Source organism: Trachinotus anak, unplaced genomic scaffold, assembly GCF_046630095.1.
Source record: "Trachinotus anak isolate AG129_WGS33_773 ecotype Australia unplaced genomic scaffold, CSIRO_AGI_Tana_v1 ptg000024l, whole genome shotgun sequence".
In the NCBI taxonomy this organism is placed as follows: domain Eukaryota; kingdom Metazoa; phylum Chordata; class Actinopteri; order Carangiformes; family Carangidae; genus Trachinotus; species Trachinotus anak.
In genome coordinates this window covers 3941347-3956921 of record NW_027273875.1, presented here as the reverse complement: position 1 = coordinate 3956921, position 15575 = coordinate 3941347, and the positions used below count along the sequence as shown (strand labels likewise).

At 39.2% G+C, this 15575-nt stretch overlaps 3 protein-coding genes across 4 annotated transcripts; 2 read left to right on the top strand and 1 right to left on the bottom strand.

The window, feature by feature from the left end:
- Positions 1 to 7: 7 nt before the first annotated feature.
- On the top strand, positions 8 to 2616 carry LOC139608053 (tripartite motif-containing protein 16-like). The gene has a single exon (XM_071461509.1). The coding sequence runs from the start codon at positions 72 to 74 to the stop codon at positions 1743 to 1745; it is 1674 nt and encodes a 557-aa protein (XP_071317610.1). The 5' UTR covers positions 8 to 71; the 3' UTR covers positions 1746 to 2616.
- Positions 2617 to 4764: 2148 nt separating this feature from the next.
- LOC139608054 (E3 ubiquitin/ISG15 ligase TRIM25-like) lies at positions 4765 to 6963 on the top strand. Its single transcript, XM_071461510.1, has one exon. The coding sequence runs from the start codon at positions 4859 to 4861 to the stop codon at positions 6530 to 6532; it is 1674 nt and encodes a 557-aa protein (XP_071317611.1). The 5' UTR covers positions 4765 to 4858; the 3' UTR covers positions 6533 to 6963.
- A 4360-nt stretch (positions 6964 to 11323) lies between these two features.
- cunh5orf24 (chromosome unknown C5orf24 homolog) lies at positions 11324 to 15399 on the bottom strand. Of its 2 annotated transcripts, none has more exons than XM_071461513.1 (2): positions 15056 to 15399; positions 11324 to 13399 (listed from the first exon to the last, which is right to left on the bottom strand). In XM_071461513.1, exon 2 carries the CDS (start codon positions 13394 to 13396, stop codon positions 12773 to 12775), a length of 624 nt encoding a protein of 207 aa, XP_071317614.1. In that variant the 5' UTR covers positions 13397 to 13399; positions 15056 to 15399; the 3' UTR covers positions 11324 to 12772. The 2 variants fall into 2 exon arrangements, with proteins under 2 accessions (XP_071317614.1, XP_071317613.1); XM_071461512.1 differs by having other exon boundaries at positions 15140 to 15399.
- Positions 15400 to 15575: the final 176 nt, after the last annotated feature.

Genomic DNA, 15575 nt, shown 5'->3' with positions numbered 1-15575 from the left:
TGTCACAGCACAGCTTTTCACAGAAAATGAAACTTACTGACATTCACTGAGCCCGAGACCGTGAGGAGAAAATGGCGCAGCAAGTGATTCAGCTGGACCGAGAAAAACTGAGCTGTTCAATCTGTCTGGATCTTCTAAAGGAGCCGGTGACTATTCCCTGTGGCCACAGCTACTGTATGGGCTGTATTAAAAACTACTGGGATAATGGTGATCAGACGAAAACACACAGCTGTCCTCAGTGCAGGCAGAGCTTCACACCGAGGCCAGCCCTGGTGAAAAACACCATGTTTGCCGATTTGGTGGAGGAACTGGAGAAAGTCGGACTTCAACCTGCTTCACCTTGTCACTCCTACGCTGGACCTGGAGATGTGGCCTGTGATTTCTGCACTGGGAGGAGGCTGAAAGCCTTTAAGTCCTGTCTGGTATGTTTGGCCTCTTACTGTGAGCAACACCTTCAGCCTCACTACGATGTAGCTCCATTAAAGAAACACACGCTGGTTGAAGCCTCTTCAAAGTTTAAGGAGAACATCTGCTCTCGCCATGACGAGGTGATGAAGATTTTCTGCCGCACTGATCAGCGGTGTATCTGTTATCTCTGCTCCATGGATGAACATAAAGACCATGACACAGTCTCAGTTGTAGCAGAGAGGGCTGAGAAGCAGATGGAGCTCGGGGTGAGTCGTCAGAAAATTCAAAGGAGACTCCAGCGCTTGAAGAAAGATGTGAACATGCTTGAAGAAGAGGTGGAGGCCATCAATTTTTCTGCTGATAAAGCTGTTAGTGACTGTGAGAAGATCTTCACTGGCTTAATCCATCTCATTGAGCAACGAAGGTTTGAAGTGAAGCAGCAGATCAGATCCCAACAGAAAACTGAAGTGAGTCGAGTTAAAGAGCGCGAGGAGAAGCTGGAGCAGGAGATAATTGAGCTGAGGAGGAAGGATTCTGCTCTGGCAAAGCTCACACACACAGAGGATCACCTCCATTTTCTAAAGAACTACCCCTCTCTGTCACATCTGAGTGAATCAACAGATTTATCTATCAGCAATCAGAAATCTAAGCCTTATTTTGAGGATGTGACAGCGGCAGTGTCAAAGACCAGAGATAAACTGCAGGCTGTTCTGAGTGAGGAGTGCGAAAGGGTCTCACCCAAAAGTACTGGAGTCGATGTTTTACTGCAACATCAAGAGCCCAAAACCAGAGCCGGGTTTTGGATTTATGCTTGTCAAATCAATCTGGATCCAGTCACTGCAAACACGTTTTTGTCACTGTCAAGGAATAACAGAAAGGTAACATTGATGCAGGAAGAGCAGATGTTTTACTTTCACCCAGAAAATTTCTTTAAATGGTGGCAAGTTCTGAGTGCACAGGGTCTGACTGGACGTTGTTACTGGGAGGTGAAGTGGTGTGGTAAAGTTTTGATAGCAGTTGCATACAAGGATATCGGCAGAGCTGGGACCAGGAAAGAATGTGGATTTGGAAATAATGACAAGTCCTGGGCATTAGAGTGTCACAATGGTAGTTATGAATTCAGACATGATAATAAATCAACCCCCATCTCAGGCCCTTGGTGCTCCAGAGTAGGAGTGTACCTGGATCACAGGGCAGGTATTCTGTCTTTCTACAGCATCTCTGAAACCATGACTCTCCTCCACAGAGTCCAGACCACGTTCACTCAGCCTCTCTATCCTGGATTCTGGCTTCCAGGTACTGCAGGAGACTCTGCTGAGTTGTGTTTGCTCAAGTAGACAGGAGTTATTATACAGTGAGAGTTTGTGCGCTTCATGTTGTATATTGGAGCCTTTTAGAGATCCACCTTTTAGAGATTAAACATTGTGTATAGCGATGTCTTTTTTTTCTTGGATTTATGTTGTTTTTATCTACATAACAGACTTTTAGTGAAATAGTAAAAGGACAGGATTTGTTTTCTTCTGCTACATACAGTGAGGGTTAATCTACCTGGCAAAGATGTTCTGTTAATATTTGACCTTTATTTTGAAAAGAAATGTTTGACTTTAATAAATCTTGTCATCATATTTCTGTACATGGGAAATAATACACACTTGCAATGGACTGATTGATGGTCCCCATGTCAAATATAAATTTCTTCAGCCAAAATATAAACCTATAGCAATAACAAAAAGCTGTCAGTTGTTTTGTCCCTCTGTAGTAGTGTATGGCATTATGCTATGTTTTCTTATGTAATGTTATATCACTTTTTTTGTCTTTATCTTGCTTCACCAAATAAAAGAAAAAAGGAAATAATAGACACTTGAAAAATGACTGATGTAAAACTATTACCACATCAATGGACTTAATTATATTTGTATTAATATAATATTACTTAGCCTATATTTAAAACCAAAAAAAAGAGCAACACATGTAAAACTTCAAATAACTCTTTGGAAGTTGGATTTGATTTTTGTTTGCTTGTTTGTTTTCTAGTTATGCATGTGTTTATGGATGTAATTTATACATTTTTTTGTTTACATGTTTGATCATTATATTGATATACTGTCGTTTGGAGAGTAAAGTGAGAAGTGTGTATAACATTGCAAATTATAAGGCCAATATAATGTTAACACAATATTGAATAAAGTTTCTCTTTTACGAAACAAATGTTGTCTTTGGCACAATACCCAAGCAAAAATCAGTTTATCATAGGCTAATGTACAGTAATAATTTTTCATTTTTAATCCTGTGAAATCATATGTTTGATATTTTTAAGTGTGAACTCATTCAAATATCTTTAAATGTAAAGATAAGCTAAAGGTTTTTTAGGAAACTAATGAAAACTCAGTAACCAATAGCACACAAGTTAATAAGTAGTTTTTAATAGCTCATCATGCTACAAGCAACCCCCTCTTTTAAGATGCACTGCACCAAAAAATGTTTTCAGTTTAACTCAAATGCTCACCAGGCTTACTATATGCTTATTACGGGCTACACTTACAAGATAGCGATTTATTGTCGACACGTAAGTAACCTAGGGGAGGTGGGTAACGTGATAAGATAATAACAATATGCTGACACATTTCTTCCTTCAAGTCCTCTTCTCTGACTGTGATTTTTTTTTTTAAGTGTCCTAACCCTAAAACCCTAACCCATTACTGCTCTGTCAGGTACACAGTGCAGTGTAACTCCCTCAACTACATCCATATAAACGTAATCCAACTCAGTATTATCTAATGTGTAAATTATATCACTGCTAACTTGTTACTTTCACAGCTGTGCTGAATAACACAGCAGTTAAGACTGAACAAAGTTTGCAACGACAATGGAAGTATCACAAAAAAAATAGACATTTTTTTTAATCTTTTGGTGTGAATGTGAATGGGACTTTTCTTTCCAATCCAGCCATCTATTTTTTCTGGTGTTTTTGAATGAGACAAACATGCACAGAGGCAACAAAAGCACAAATGTGGTCAGATAATTTTAATTTGATAAAATACCATATATTCACTTCACATATGCAAAACAGGCATTTATACACTATAAAGTGAGGAAAAACTAACATGTTTCTATTTTATAAATCACTATTCAAACTCCATATAGATAAGATATATAAATGCACAGAGAGTTCAACTTTTGGCGTTAATTGATTTGACACTTATTTTATAATTTTTTATTTTAACACGAATGAAGGGGAAATCAGCAAAGAAAAATGTGTTTGCATCAGTGTACTGCAGCACAGTACTTTGCCCAGCAAGCAGTGCTATTTTAGATATTTACAGCATATCAAAGGGCCATGCCCACTGTTCATCCCTTGTCACCTACTTATCTCAAAGAATATTTATTATGTGAGGGAACATGGAGGTTTCATATGGCAAATACTCCAGCGACAATTAAGGATAGAATTAAATGTTTAGAGGGGTGAGCTTTTTGTAGGTGCTCCTCCACGGCTGTAATAGGCCCAAGCAGGTTACTTGTTGCCTATGTTCATGCTATATAAGGGACAATGTAATATTAATGGGATAACTCTGAGTTTCAACAATGTATTGTGAGCAGAAAGTGTTTTTAATATTCTGCTGAGGACCCAGGCTGTGGCATCCCACTTGGGCTTCTTGTAAATATTTGCTTGATTTATTTAACAGCTTTAGTTTGTAATCTCTTACCTCATGTATCTATGGATCATCTTTTTCCTGCCTTTTATGTTTTTGGGGTTTTTTTGCCAGTTTGTTCTGTTCACTTCACTTCATGTGACTCAGTGAATCATCAGTTTTCTGTGTATAAATACTCCAGCCTCTTACAAACAGTTGCCAGATTGTCTTTTTACTACTTGTTGGTCAAGCTGTCCAACCATCCTGTGACTAGTTTACTACTCTAATATACTTTTCCTGCTCCTCACCTGTGTAGTTTGCTACACTGACTAACATCATGTGTATGACCTCAGGCTCAAGACTTTCATTTTGAACTTTTTCTTGGCTTCCTGTGTGATCCCTGCATCTGAGTCAATTTCCTGGTTCATGACCGTTACACAGGCACTAAGTATGACTACCATATTCTACCTCTCTAAAAATATGAACTTCAGATTTTCTACAATCCTTTAACACATACACACTTGTTCTTTCTGACAAAAACCACAGCTTGATAACCTCTCCCTCATCCAGCCATTAAACAGACGTTCTTCATTCAGTCCCCTCTTATAGATCCACTGTAGGCTACTGTTTATAAATGGGTGCAAAGTCCATGTACTGACGTGCCAGAGCTGAGAGGCTCATAAACTGAGCAGGAAGTGAAACTTACTGACCCACCTCTGTACAGATGGGTATAAACACCATGCAGTGATGTGTCACAGCACAGCTTTTCACAGAAAATGAAACTTACTGACATTCACTGAGCCCGAGACCGTGAGGAAAAAATGGCGCAGCAAGTGATTCAGCTGGACCGAGAAAAACTGAGCTGTTCAATCTGTCTGGATCTTCTAAAGGAGCCGGTGACTATTCCCTGTGGCCACAGCTACTGTATGGGCTGTATTAAAAACTACTGGGATAATGGTGATCAGACGAAAACACACAGCTGTCCTCAGTGCAGGCAGAGCTTCACACCGAGGCCAGCCCTGGTGAAAAACACCATGTTTGCCAATTTGGTGGAGGAACTGAAGAAAGTCGGACTTCAACCTGCTTCACCTTGTCACTCCTACGCTGGACCTGGAGATGTGGCCTGTGATTTCTGCACTGGGAGGAGGCTGAAAGCCTTCAAGTCCTGTCTGGTATGTTTGGCCTCTTACTGTGAGCAACACCTTCAGCCTCACTACGATGTAGCTCCATTAAAGAAACACACATTGATTGAAGCTACTTCGGCGCTTCAGGAGAACATCTGCTCTCACCATGACGAGGTGATGAAGATTTTCTGCCGCACTGATCAGCGGTGTATCTGTTATCTCTGCTCCATGGATGAACATAAAGACCATGACACAGTCTCAGTTGTAGCAGAGAGGGCTGAGAAGCAGATGGAGCTCGGGGTGAGTCGTCAGAAAATCCAACAGAGAATCCAAGACATAAAGAAAGATGTGAACATGCTTGAAGAAGAAGTGGAGGCCATCAATTTTTCTGCTGATAAAGCTGTTAGTGACTGTGAGAAGATCTTCACTGGCTTAATCCATCTCATTGAGCAACGAAGGTTTGAAGTGAAGCAGCAGATCAGATCCCAACAGAAAACTGAAGTGAGTCGAGTTAAAGAGCGCGAGGAGAAGCTGGAGCAGGAGATAATTGAGCTGAGGAGGAAGGATTCTGCTCTGGCAAAGCTCACACACACAGAGGATCACCTCCATTTTCTAAAGAACTACCCCTCTCTGTCACATCTGAGTGAATCAACAGATTTATCTATCAGCAATCAGAAATCTAAGCCTTATTTTGAGGATGTGACAGCGGCAGTGTCAAAGACCAGAGATAAACTGCAGGCTGTTCTGAGTGAGGAGTGGGAAAGGGTCTCATGGACAGTGGCTCAAGTAGAAGTTTTACCTTTGCAAGGAGAACCTAAGACCAGAGCTGAGTTCTTGAGATATTCATATCAAATCACATTGGATCCTAATACAGCACACACATTTGTGTCATTGTGTGACAGGAACAGAAAAGCAACATTGATGGATGTGGAGCAGCTATATCTGAGTCACCCAGACAGATTCCGTGAAAAATGGCAGGTCCTGAGTACAGAGGGTCTGACTGGACGTTGTTACTGGGAGGTGGAGTGGAGTGAGATGGTTTATATAGCAGTTGCATACAAGGATATCGGCAGAGTAGGGAACATAATGGAATGTGGATTTGGATTCAATGACAAATCATGGTCATTAAAATGTTACGGTAGTAGTTGTGAATTCAGACATGATAATAAATCAACCCCCATCTCAGGCCCTTGGTGCTCCAGAGTAGGAGTGTACCTGGATCACAGGGCAGGTATTCTGTCTTTCTACAGCGTCTCTGAAACCATGACTCTCCTCCACAGAGTCCAGACCACATTCACTCAGCCTCTCTATCCTGGATTCTGGCTTCCAAGTGCTGATGGAGGCACTGCTGAGTTGTGTGAGCTGAAGTAGACAGAGTGTGATTCATCTGTGGTGCTGTGCAGTGGCCTGTATGTGGAGGTTTGCCTGTACTACAGAGATCAAACACAATGATTGGGAGAGTGATGGTTTTTTTTTGGTTTTTCTTTTGTTTCGTTTGTGTCAGCAATTCAATGAAATTGTGAAATGAAAAATAAATCATTTATTTTTTTCCTTTTGTATTTAGGGATTAAACTATTTTGTTTGATGAAATTAGATTCTTGTGTAATATTTACCTAACATGTTCAATATATTCTGTGCATGGAAAATGCAAAATGTCTTATGAAAAATCATTAATTTGTCCAACTAAAATTGAATTTGGTGATTATATGAACTACAGAATGGGGAAAAAGAGTCTATGTATGTATTTATATTTTGTTGGAAGAATCATCTGTCCGATGAATGAATGTAATATAAAGTTTGAAAAAAAATATTTAGTTGTGCTATATCATCATAAACATAATTTATTGGATTTAATATTATTATCCAAAATTGTGAAATTTAGCTAAATTGGCTACCGTGATTTTTAAATATAATCTCCTAAACAAATACAGTTTGCTAAACACCTTTTTTAATGGCGCCGCGGACGGCTGCCTCTGTGTTTTGGTGCGCTCATTGCATCAATCACCAGGAAAAATTCCTTGTACGTGAAAACATACTTGGCAATAAAACTGATTCTGATTCTGATTCTGATTAATGTGTGTATTCAAGTCTTGTTACTTGTTAACCATTTTTGAAAATGCATTAATATACAAAAAAAATGCATCAGCAAAATGCTGAAGTTGGGATTTAACCCCAAAATTGTTAGCTTTTATAGTAATTGTCTTCCCAATCAGCTTTTTAAGATCTTTCAGTAAAACATAAGCACACAAGGAGATTGATAAAGGAAATCAAATAACCTTTGGTAGAGGTGATGGCTTATTTTACCAGAAGTAGCACAATCATAAAATTAAATGAAGGTTTTCAAATATTGTAAGTTTTGCTCAGGAAAATAATTGAAGAATTTTTTTTTCTGTTTTACTCTCAGATTTATTACACAACTTTTGAACATTCCACAACAATCATGCAGGAATAAAATGGGAATTATACAAAGCTTTACAGGCGTCGCCAATCACACTTTAGGAATAACTGAGCTTCACATCTTCTCAAAAACACTCAAAATGTGAGGTAATATTTTTTTAAATCATCATCTACAGACAACAGACCATGTGTCGATATAATGCTGAAGATGGTGAGAGAAAAAAAAATTACTCAAAAAACAATAAAGATAAAACAACCATTAATATCTGTGCCTCATATAAGCGCTGGTTTAACTTGAAGTATTTCAGCTAAAAACAACAGCAATGTCAATAAATTAACCTCTTTATTGAGTCCGTTTTAGGAAATCCACCCTCTATAATCCTCCTTTAATCCCTTATCCTGTCTACAATGTCCGCCTCGAACGGTCATGATCCAAAATGTCAGTGCCTTTCATCAAGTAAACAAAATATGGAAAAGAAATTGTTTTTAGCAACATATATACGTACCTTGGCCATACATTAAACAAAATAGTTTAGAAACTCAAAGCTTCATAGTAAAAACTGATGAGGTTACACCTAACACTGGCAAATACATCAGTCATTACACTGCATCATCTCAAGGTCTTTTGATTTTCACCATTTAGTCAGTGAGATAATGTGACACACAATCATTGTGGTGTGCAGGCATAGGGCGAAGGAAGTCCTGCTTAAATTGCTAGTGAAGTCGTAACCCTGTCAAACACTTGGCTGACCACAGCATCTCTAACCCTAGTCTAAACATAGTCCCCCTAACATAGCCAATATCCATAACTGTTTTTCTTTCGTCCGCCTGAAGCTGAGACATGTTCCTGGGGTTATCCGTCCACATTCTCAGCAACATTCAGATCTACCGCTAAAAAGTCAGTGAAGAGTCAATACGACGTTTTGTAAGCATTCAGCAGCAATATAGCCTATCCATTTTAAGCCAGCTAAAACCTTTGTGTTCTTTCACACAAATGATTAAAAACCCAGCCTTACAACATAACCTTGTGGTAGCCTGATAAAACAGACTGAACTGCCACTTTGTTTTCACTTCATCGCTGGACACAATGACATGAGGACAGAATGGCATGAGCGGTTCCTGGTCTGGATGCAGGTTAAGCCAAGCTTTCTCAACACGACATCATGCTGTTCGCTCCATACGCTAGCTAAGGGTGGTACTGTTTTGAAAAACCTCTCTAAATTTGTTGTTATTAAATTTATTTGACTGTTATTTCTTTCGAAAAACACAGTTTTCAACAAGTTCAAGACCTTTGTGGGTCTTCGCAGCTGCTAGCAAAGCAGCACACTGTCAGAGACTAACTGGAGCTGTAGCTGCTGAAGCGACAGAAGATACCCCATTAGCTAAGAATATGGACATAAAACAGAAACTGAAAAACAGAAAGAAGAAATGCAAAACATGTTTCAGCTTTTCAGTCAGAAGCTATTCCAAAAGGCCTTTTTCACAGCAGATAATTTTTGAAGGTGAATATTACTGTTCTAGCTTATTGAAGTGTCCCTGTAAGCCATGACAGCGTGACAGTGAGCTAGCATACACAAGACCAGGACCCTGAAACTGAAGCATCTAAATGGAATTAAACCATCTTTCATTTTATTTATGAAAAATATCTGCGGTGAAACAGGCCGTCCTAGCTAACAGTGCATCCTACCAGCATGTTTATCCCATACTGTATGAACCTAAAATCAAAAAACAAAATGATTGAAAATAAAAAAAAAAACATAAAACCGTGAATAGATATAAAGAGAGAAATGTTTTTCAATGTAGAATAACAGATGGATATAAAAACAAAGAAATGTAAGGAAGTAAGTTCACATCATCAATGTATTGCAATTTACAATGCATTCAAGAAAATGTCGTTTTAGTCATTTGAATCATGAAACACATACGCCTGCAGGTTTAGAGCTTCAGATGCAACAATTACTCAAAGGTTTTGTATTAATCCAAACAATCATACTATCTTTTATGCGATAGTGGTCTCCAAGTGCTTTTTCATTTACATTTTATACAAGAGTTTTCATGCTAAGATTATTTTTATGAGATGTTGGAATATTTTTTAAATCAAATAGCATAAATGCCTACAGTTAGATAGCATCATGTTCTTTGGTAAAGGAGGATGAAAAGGATGTTTGTATGTGACATTTTAGTAACCTCTGTTAACACTACACACATCAACAAAACAAGTGATAAAAGGCCTTGTACACCAGTATCAAAATACAACAATAATAAAAAGTGATAGTATCAAAGTTTCCACAGTACAATACATACAACAGATTATTGCACCAAATTTAACCATTTAAAATTTTGTCATGAGAGAGTAACTGAGTGAAGCTGTACTATTTCTTCACTCTAAGGATTTAAATTCCCCATAAATGAATAGTACCACAAACTGAATGTTCATCTGGGCAAGTTGTGAGATAACATTTTTGCACAAAAACATCATTTGCCAAATAATGAAAACTTGAACACAACAGAGTGGAAAGTGGTTATTTTGGATCAAAATCATATTTCACCACGTGATTGACTGTATTTACGATGCATGAAGCATGTTGTGAAATATAAAATATTAAACCTAATAAAAGTATTGCATCTCTTCACTTCTTCCTTTAGTTCATTTGAACTAAATCATTTCATGTTACATCAATGTTTCACAAAAACACCAGCTTCTCCAACAGTCAGATTCAAGTGTTCTACAGGGCTATGATAATGTACCTAAAAAACATAATAAATAACAACATTAAAAAGATCAGACATTAACCTTGTGATTATTATTTTTTAAAGTGACTGATACCATTATCTCCTCTGGCATGTGTTGACAAGGATCGACATGGTGGAAGTACTCTCTCAGATTACTGTGAACTGTTTTTGTCTGCTTCTGCTATCTCTGACAGCTTTGGATCTTTGCTCTGGAGGAGCAGCACCCTCTGTCTGCAGATTTCCCACCAAATACAACCTGACAGCTCACAGTGTAGAAACACAGAATACAGGGAAGCAGCAGCTGACATCCTTTTCAGTGATGGTCTTATTTGTTCACAATAATGTATTTGTTGATCTGTGAACAGGATACCAAATATCATTAGACCTTAGTTTGTGTTAATGTCTGTCACACAAATATCACATCAAATAAAGGATAACAATAATAAATGTTTTTCTAAAGTTAAGTTTTTAAAATTTTACAACTACAACGTAACTGCCATATCAATCATAGTCAGGGGATTCAGGGACACATTCATGTTAACAAATCTGATAGTTTGAATATCGTTGTGTTCATTTTCTTGGGACAACATTAAAGTAAAATCTACTTTTATTTGCTCTTGAATTAAGCTTCTTCTTTATCCTTCTTTAGATTAAATAATGCAGCAAATGGTTTCAATGTATAACACAAGAGATACAGAGTAATTCTTTGGGTAACGGACTTAGCCTACTACGACTACAATGTGACAACACTCTCAGTAAAGTCTTAAAGGTACAAACCTGACCTGATTAGGCCAGATTTTTTGTTGGGGCATTATAACAAAAATCACATAATGTAGTCAGATTTGATAATACCCAAAAAACAAACATTTTAGAAATACTGCCAGGAGACCTTTTGAAACAAGACTAAGGCAAACTTCAACACTCTGAAAACTGAACAGAATGTGGCTGTAGCAACAAGAATGAAATTTTTTTTTTTTGATTTAAATTTAAATCAAAATTTTGCTAATAAGTTTGCTAGCTTTTCGTTTGATGCAGATACTTTTGAGAAATTTGGGGTGTTTTGTGAATCTGAAAAAATTGAGCTGTGTACAAAAACAGTTATGAAACATGTAATTTTGGTGTCTGTAGCAGCACGCAGCCCATGTCAAGCTGACAAAATTAAACCAGAGAAACATTTCCACCAGGAGTACACTCACAAATTTCCACCAGTCCACCATCAAGTAGAGGTTCTGAACCATCTGGTGGCCAAGATTAACAACCTCGAATTTTATAACTATGAAGAGTGATCGAGCACCAAGCAGAACATATAAACACTGTTCATCCACATGTTTACCCACAGACAACTTTTCCAAGGCGACTAATGAGCAAGTGAGGCAACCGCAGTTCACATTAACCAATTTTCAGCAGGTTGTAACAAAAAGCAGGAGGTGAACTTAGTTGCTAAAAGTTTATGCATTTTTAGTTTTATACTTTTAGGTTAAAAAAAATTGGATCTCTCACAAGAATCTGGAAGTTGACTCAGCTGTTTTGATAACATTTGCATGCAAATAATATGTAGACATTTTGTGGTGTGACCTTTAGAGAGTGAACAGTGGGTGTTTATTAGCAGGAGTCATGTGTTTTTAGTCTGGAGCTGAGTGGAAAAGGTTGTATTAACTAGGTTTCATATTTGGGGTGCTGTTATCCTGGGGGGTTTTCTGTACATCTATCGCTGAATTGCCATTGAGCAAGGCACTCGACCCCCAACTGTTCCTCTATATCTGCTCAAAAGCAGACAGTCAACCTAAAGATTTGAATCCAGCGATATGTCTCGATCATTTTACAAATGTGTCATATGCAAGGTATTACATTTAACATTTTGTTTTTTTGTCCCTCTCTTTCCTTCTTTCTTGCTTTGTATGTGTTTGTTTAAAGAGCAAGAACAGGAGTGAATATCCAACAACGTTAGCTGATATTGTAGTGTGATGGAAATACAAAGAAAAATTAGTCCTTGTTTTGTGCTGGAAAGCATCAAAGCTAATTTCACACAATTGCGGCCATCAATCTTCTCAACTATGGTCTCCTTTGTTTACAGTAATTAAGCATTTTAATGTGAATGTTTCAATCAATTGTTGATGTAGAAATGCTACATATAGCAACACTAAAAATTAAACTTGTCACAACAGTTGTAAGTAAGATAAAAGCCCCTTGCTCAATGAAGATCAGGTATTACTTTTTTTTTTCCAAGAAAACAGATACAGCAATGAGTAGTTAAACCTTTCACTGGCTATAGATCTCCAGCAGTAACACTGAAAAACTAACAGTATTATATCAGGTGGCAGGCACACAGATGACACCAACACTAATCATAGAAAATCTCCTCCTCTCAGCCTCACAACAGACTGGGAAAGAATACAGTCACCTCCCGTATCTGGCAGGAAACGTGTACACATGCGTCTCTTATTCCACTGATGGAGGGTGAGTAGAAACATGGTAGAGCTTTTACTCATTAGCCGTCTTCTCTTTGCAGGAAGGTTCACAGAGGATTTCTTTGTGTGGTAGCGGATAGGGGAAAGCCGCTCCACTGCAGGTGCTACTATAAGCCAGTTTGTTGAGGCGAGAGAGGCCTTTGATGCTGCCAGGAGGCCGTCCAGGGCTGACCTTGTACCCCGCTGCTCTGGTTGTACCTAGCGGTCTTCCAGGGCTCGTCTTGAAACCAGCAGCTCTGGTGGTGCCGAGGGGTCGCCCCGTACTGGTTCTGTATCCAGCGAGCTTGGTGGTTCCCAAAGGCCTTCCGCGTCTTCCTGTCTTCCCGACAGCCTTGTTCTTCTTCTTGGGGTCATCTGGTGCTTGATCAGTGTTTTTAATGCCTGGTATTTTTCCAGATGAGCGGGGGTCACCCCCAAGCACTTCCTGTCTCTGGCACACCATGGGCTTGTGGCTCTGGGTGGGTAAGGCCATAGGCGTCAGTGTCATCTGAAGGGACGATGGAGGGGGAGGAGGGTAGAACTTGTTGGACTGGGAAGTGCACAGGTCAAAGTGGGAGGCGGGGTGGTGGCCGTCCTCTGCTAAGCACGACGGCCTGCTATTCATGCAGAAGTCACTGCTTGTCACCTGGCGCATCATCGTCTGTGGGAAGTCAGAAATAAGTAAGAAATAAGAAATAAGTTGTGTGCTATTATCACACAAAGAAAAAAGGACCAATACAGTATCTCTGTGAAGAGTCAGTACTGTTATCTGCGCACTACAATGCCAGGTAAACATCCAATGAAACTGAGGACAGCATTCAGATGAAACAGCCTCAACTCTGCAATAAAATGTGTAAATGTCAGTATTTTGACCTGAAGACAGAAAGGAAACCTGGACACATTTAGGGCTTTACAACTTAGCATTTCATAAGCTTGGGGTTCAGGTGAGTCCCAAGCCTAAAACATGCAAGGGGGTAAAGCCAGCTACAGTGTACACGCCCTAGCATAAAGACAGTCTAGGTCCAGCCTCCTTTGGGACTGTGACATTGACTGCGTGGAGGACAGCCCTGAATGGTTTAGCTGTGTGCTGTTCTTCATCAGAGGTGGGGAAGTTAACCAGACGTGTATCTTCTAACTTTAGTGATGCTTTCTGTTCTCCAAGCCATTGCTTTGTTCTGTCAGGGTGTCTGGACGTGTGCCTGTCTGCTTGATCCTGCTTGAGTCCATCACAACAATTTCCACATTCAATAGCAAACTCAAAACTTACCTGTTCTCTGAGGCCTGTGTGTGTGTGTGTGTGTGTGTGTGTGTGTGTGTGGCCGTATGACAGCACTTGATTATTGCACAGTTGGTTATATGTTTGTTACATGTGCGGCAGGGGTTTCTATTTAGTTGTGTTGATGTTTTGGGGTTTCTTTATTGCTGTGTATATTTTTCATATTATGTCTTTCAGTATAAAGCGGGTTGAGTTTACTTGTAATAAAATGTGTTCTATAAATAAAATTGCCATTGCCACTGAATCCAGGTTCACACTCAGTGTGTTGTGTTATGCTGGCTTTTTCCGAGCTCAACTCATCCATTATGCCTGCTTTCTTTTGTTTGTTTCAGATTTTGAATGAACCTCCCCCATAATGAATATAAATGCCGTATGAATATAAGAGCAGTTTTGTAATTGGATTGTGGTCCAGATGCTCTGCAGCCCTCTTCCTGAGGGGAGGTGATCAAACAGTCCATTGGAAAGGTATCCCTAATGAATAAGAACTAAAAAGACAGCAAAGTGTCATGGTGGGGGAGCATTTTCCACAACCTGTCAACCCAAAAGTAGCTCTTATTTATAGCTTACAGCTGACAAGCCATAAGTAAATGATATATTAACCATTAATCAAGCCATCAGTTACTGTTTATAAGCCCTTTATAAATACTGCCTAATCAGGAAGTGCTATACAATGCTCTTAACTAATTACGACTATGAATACTTTTTAAAAAAAAAAAAAAAAAAAGCACAAGTCAGACTGCTGCTGATGAGACTGCTGCCTCCTCTCCTCTGCAGAACAGGACAGACGAAGACGGGAGGTGTGGACTTTACTATCACATACACTACACGGTCTGTAGTAATTTTCATTCACAAAAACATATGCGCAGGGATTCCGCATCTTTGCGTCCAGACGACAAAAACCTCCTGCTCTGCGTGTCACTTTGCTCCTGTGCAACGTTACAACACAAGCCTCGTTTTTTTGTTTTTTTGGGGCCTGAATAACGGTTTTGTAGAAAGAAAGGTTTAAGATCTGGACGAAGAGGCGGAAAAGTGCGCACATACCTGGTCTGAGTGTTTACATCAAAGCCGTATAGTCGAGCTAAATAAGCCGTCCTGCCAGCAGCGTTAGCACTGAGGTTACTGTACCTCGATTGTTCGCAGATCTCGGAGTAGAAAGGGTTAAGGAGAAAAATGATCTTTCATCTTTCAAAGCGTGAGTCCATCCATTTCCCCAAATATTTTCGCACCACAGGACCTCGGCCAGCTAGCGTGGGATCACCACATCGGATTGTGTCGGTGTAAACGTTAAGAAGACGCGAGATGGTTCGGCGAGAAGCGTTTTTATTTCCCAGCTCCAGAGGTTTGGATAAGAAACGCAGCCATTTTCCATTAAAAATTAATAAGACGGGGAGCGCAGTCTGAGCATGCGCAGAGAGGGTTTTCTCCTTCCCCTCCTGAACCAGTTTGACATCCAAACGCTGTTTTCACTTTAGAACTGTTCATTTTCATCTCACACATAATAATCCTGCAAAAACCTGCTTTATTATTATTATTTTTTTATTATCCTGATCATCCTGAAATT

Excerpts from the sequence above, each read along its gene's own strand:
- LOC139608053 (XM_071461509.1), top strand. The coding sequence starts at position 72 with ATGGCGCAGCAAGTGATTCAGCTGGACCGAGAAAAACTGAGCTGTTCA.
- LOC139608054 (XM_071461510.1), top strand. The coding sequence starts at position 4,859 with ATGGCGCAGCAAGTGATTCAGCTGGACCGAGAAAAACTGAGCTGTTCA.
- cunh5orf24 (XM_071461513.1), bottom strand. The coding sequence starts at position 13,396 with ATGATGCGCCAGGTGACAAGCAGTGACTTCTGCATGAATAGCAGGCCG.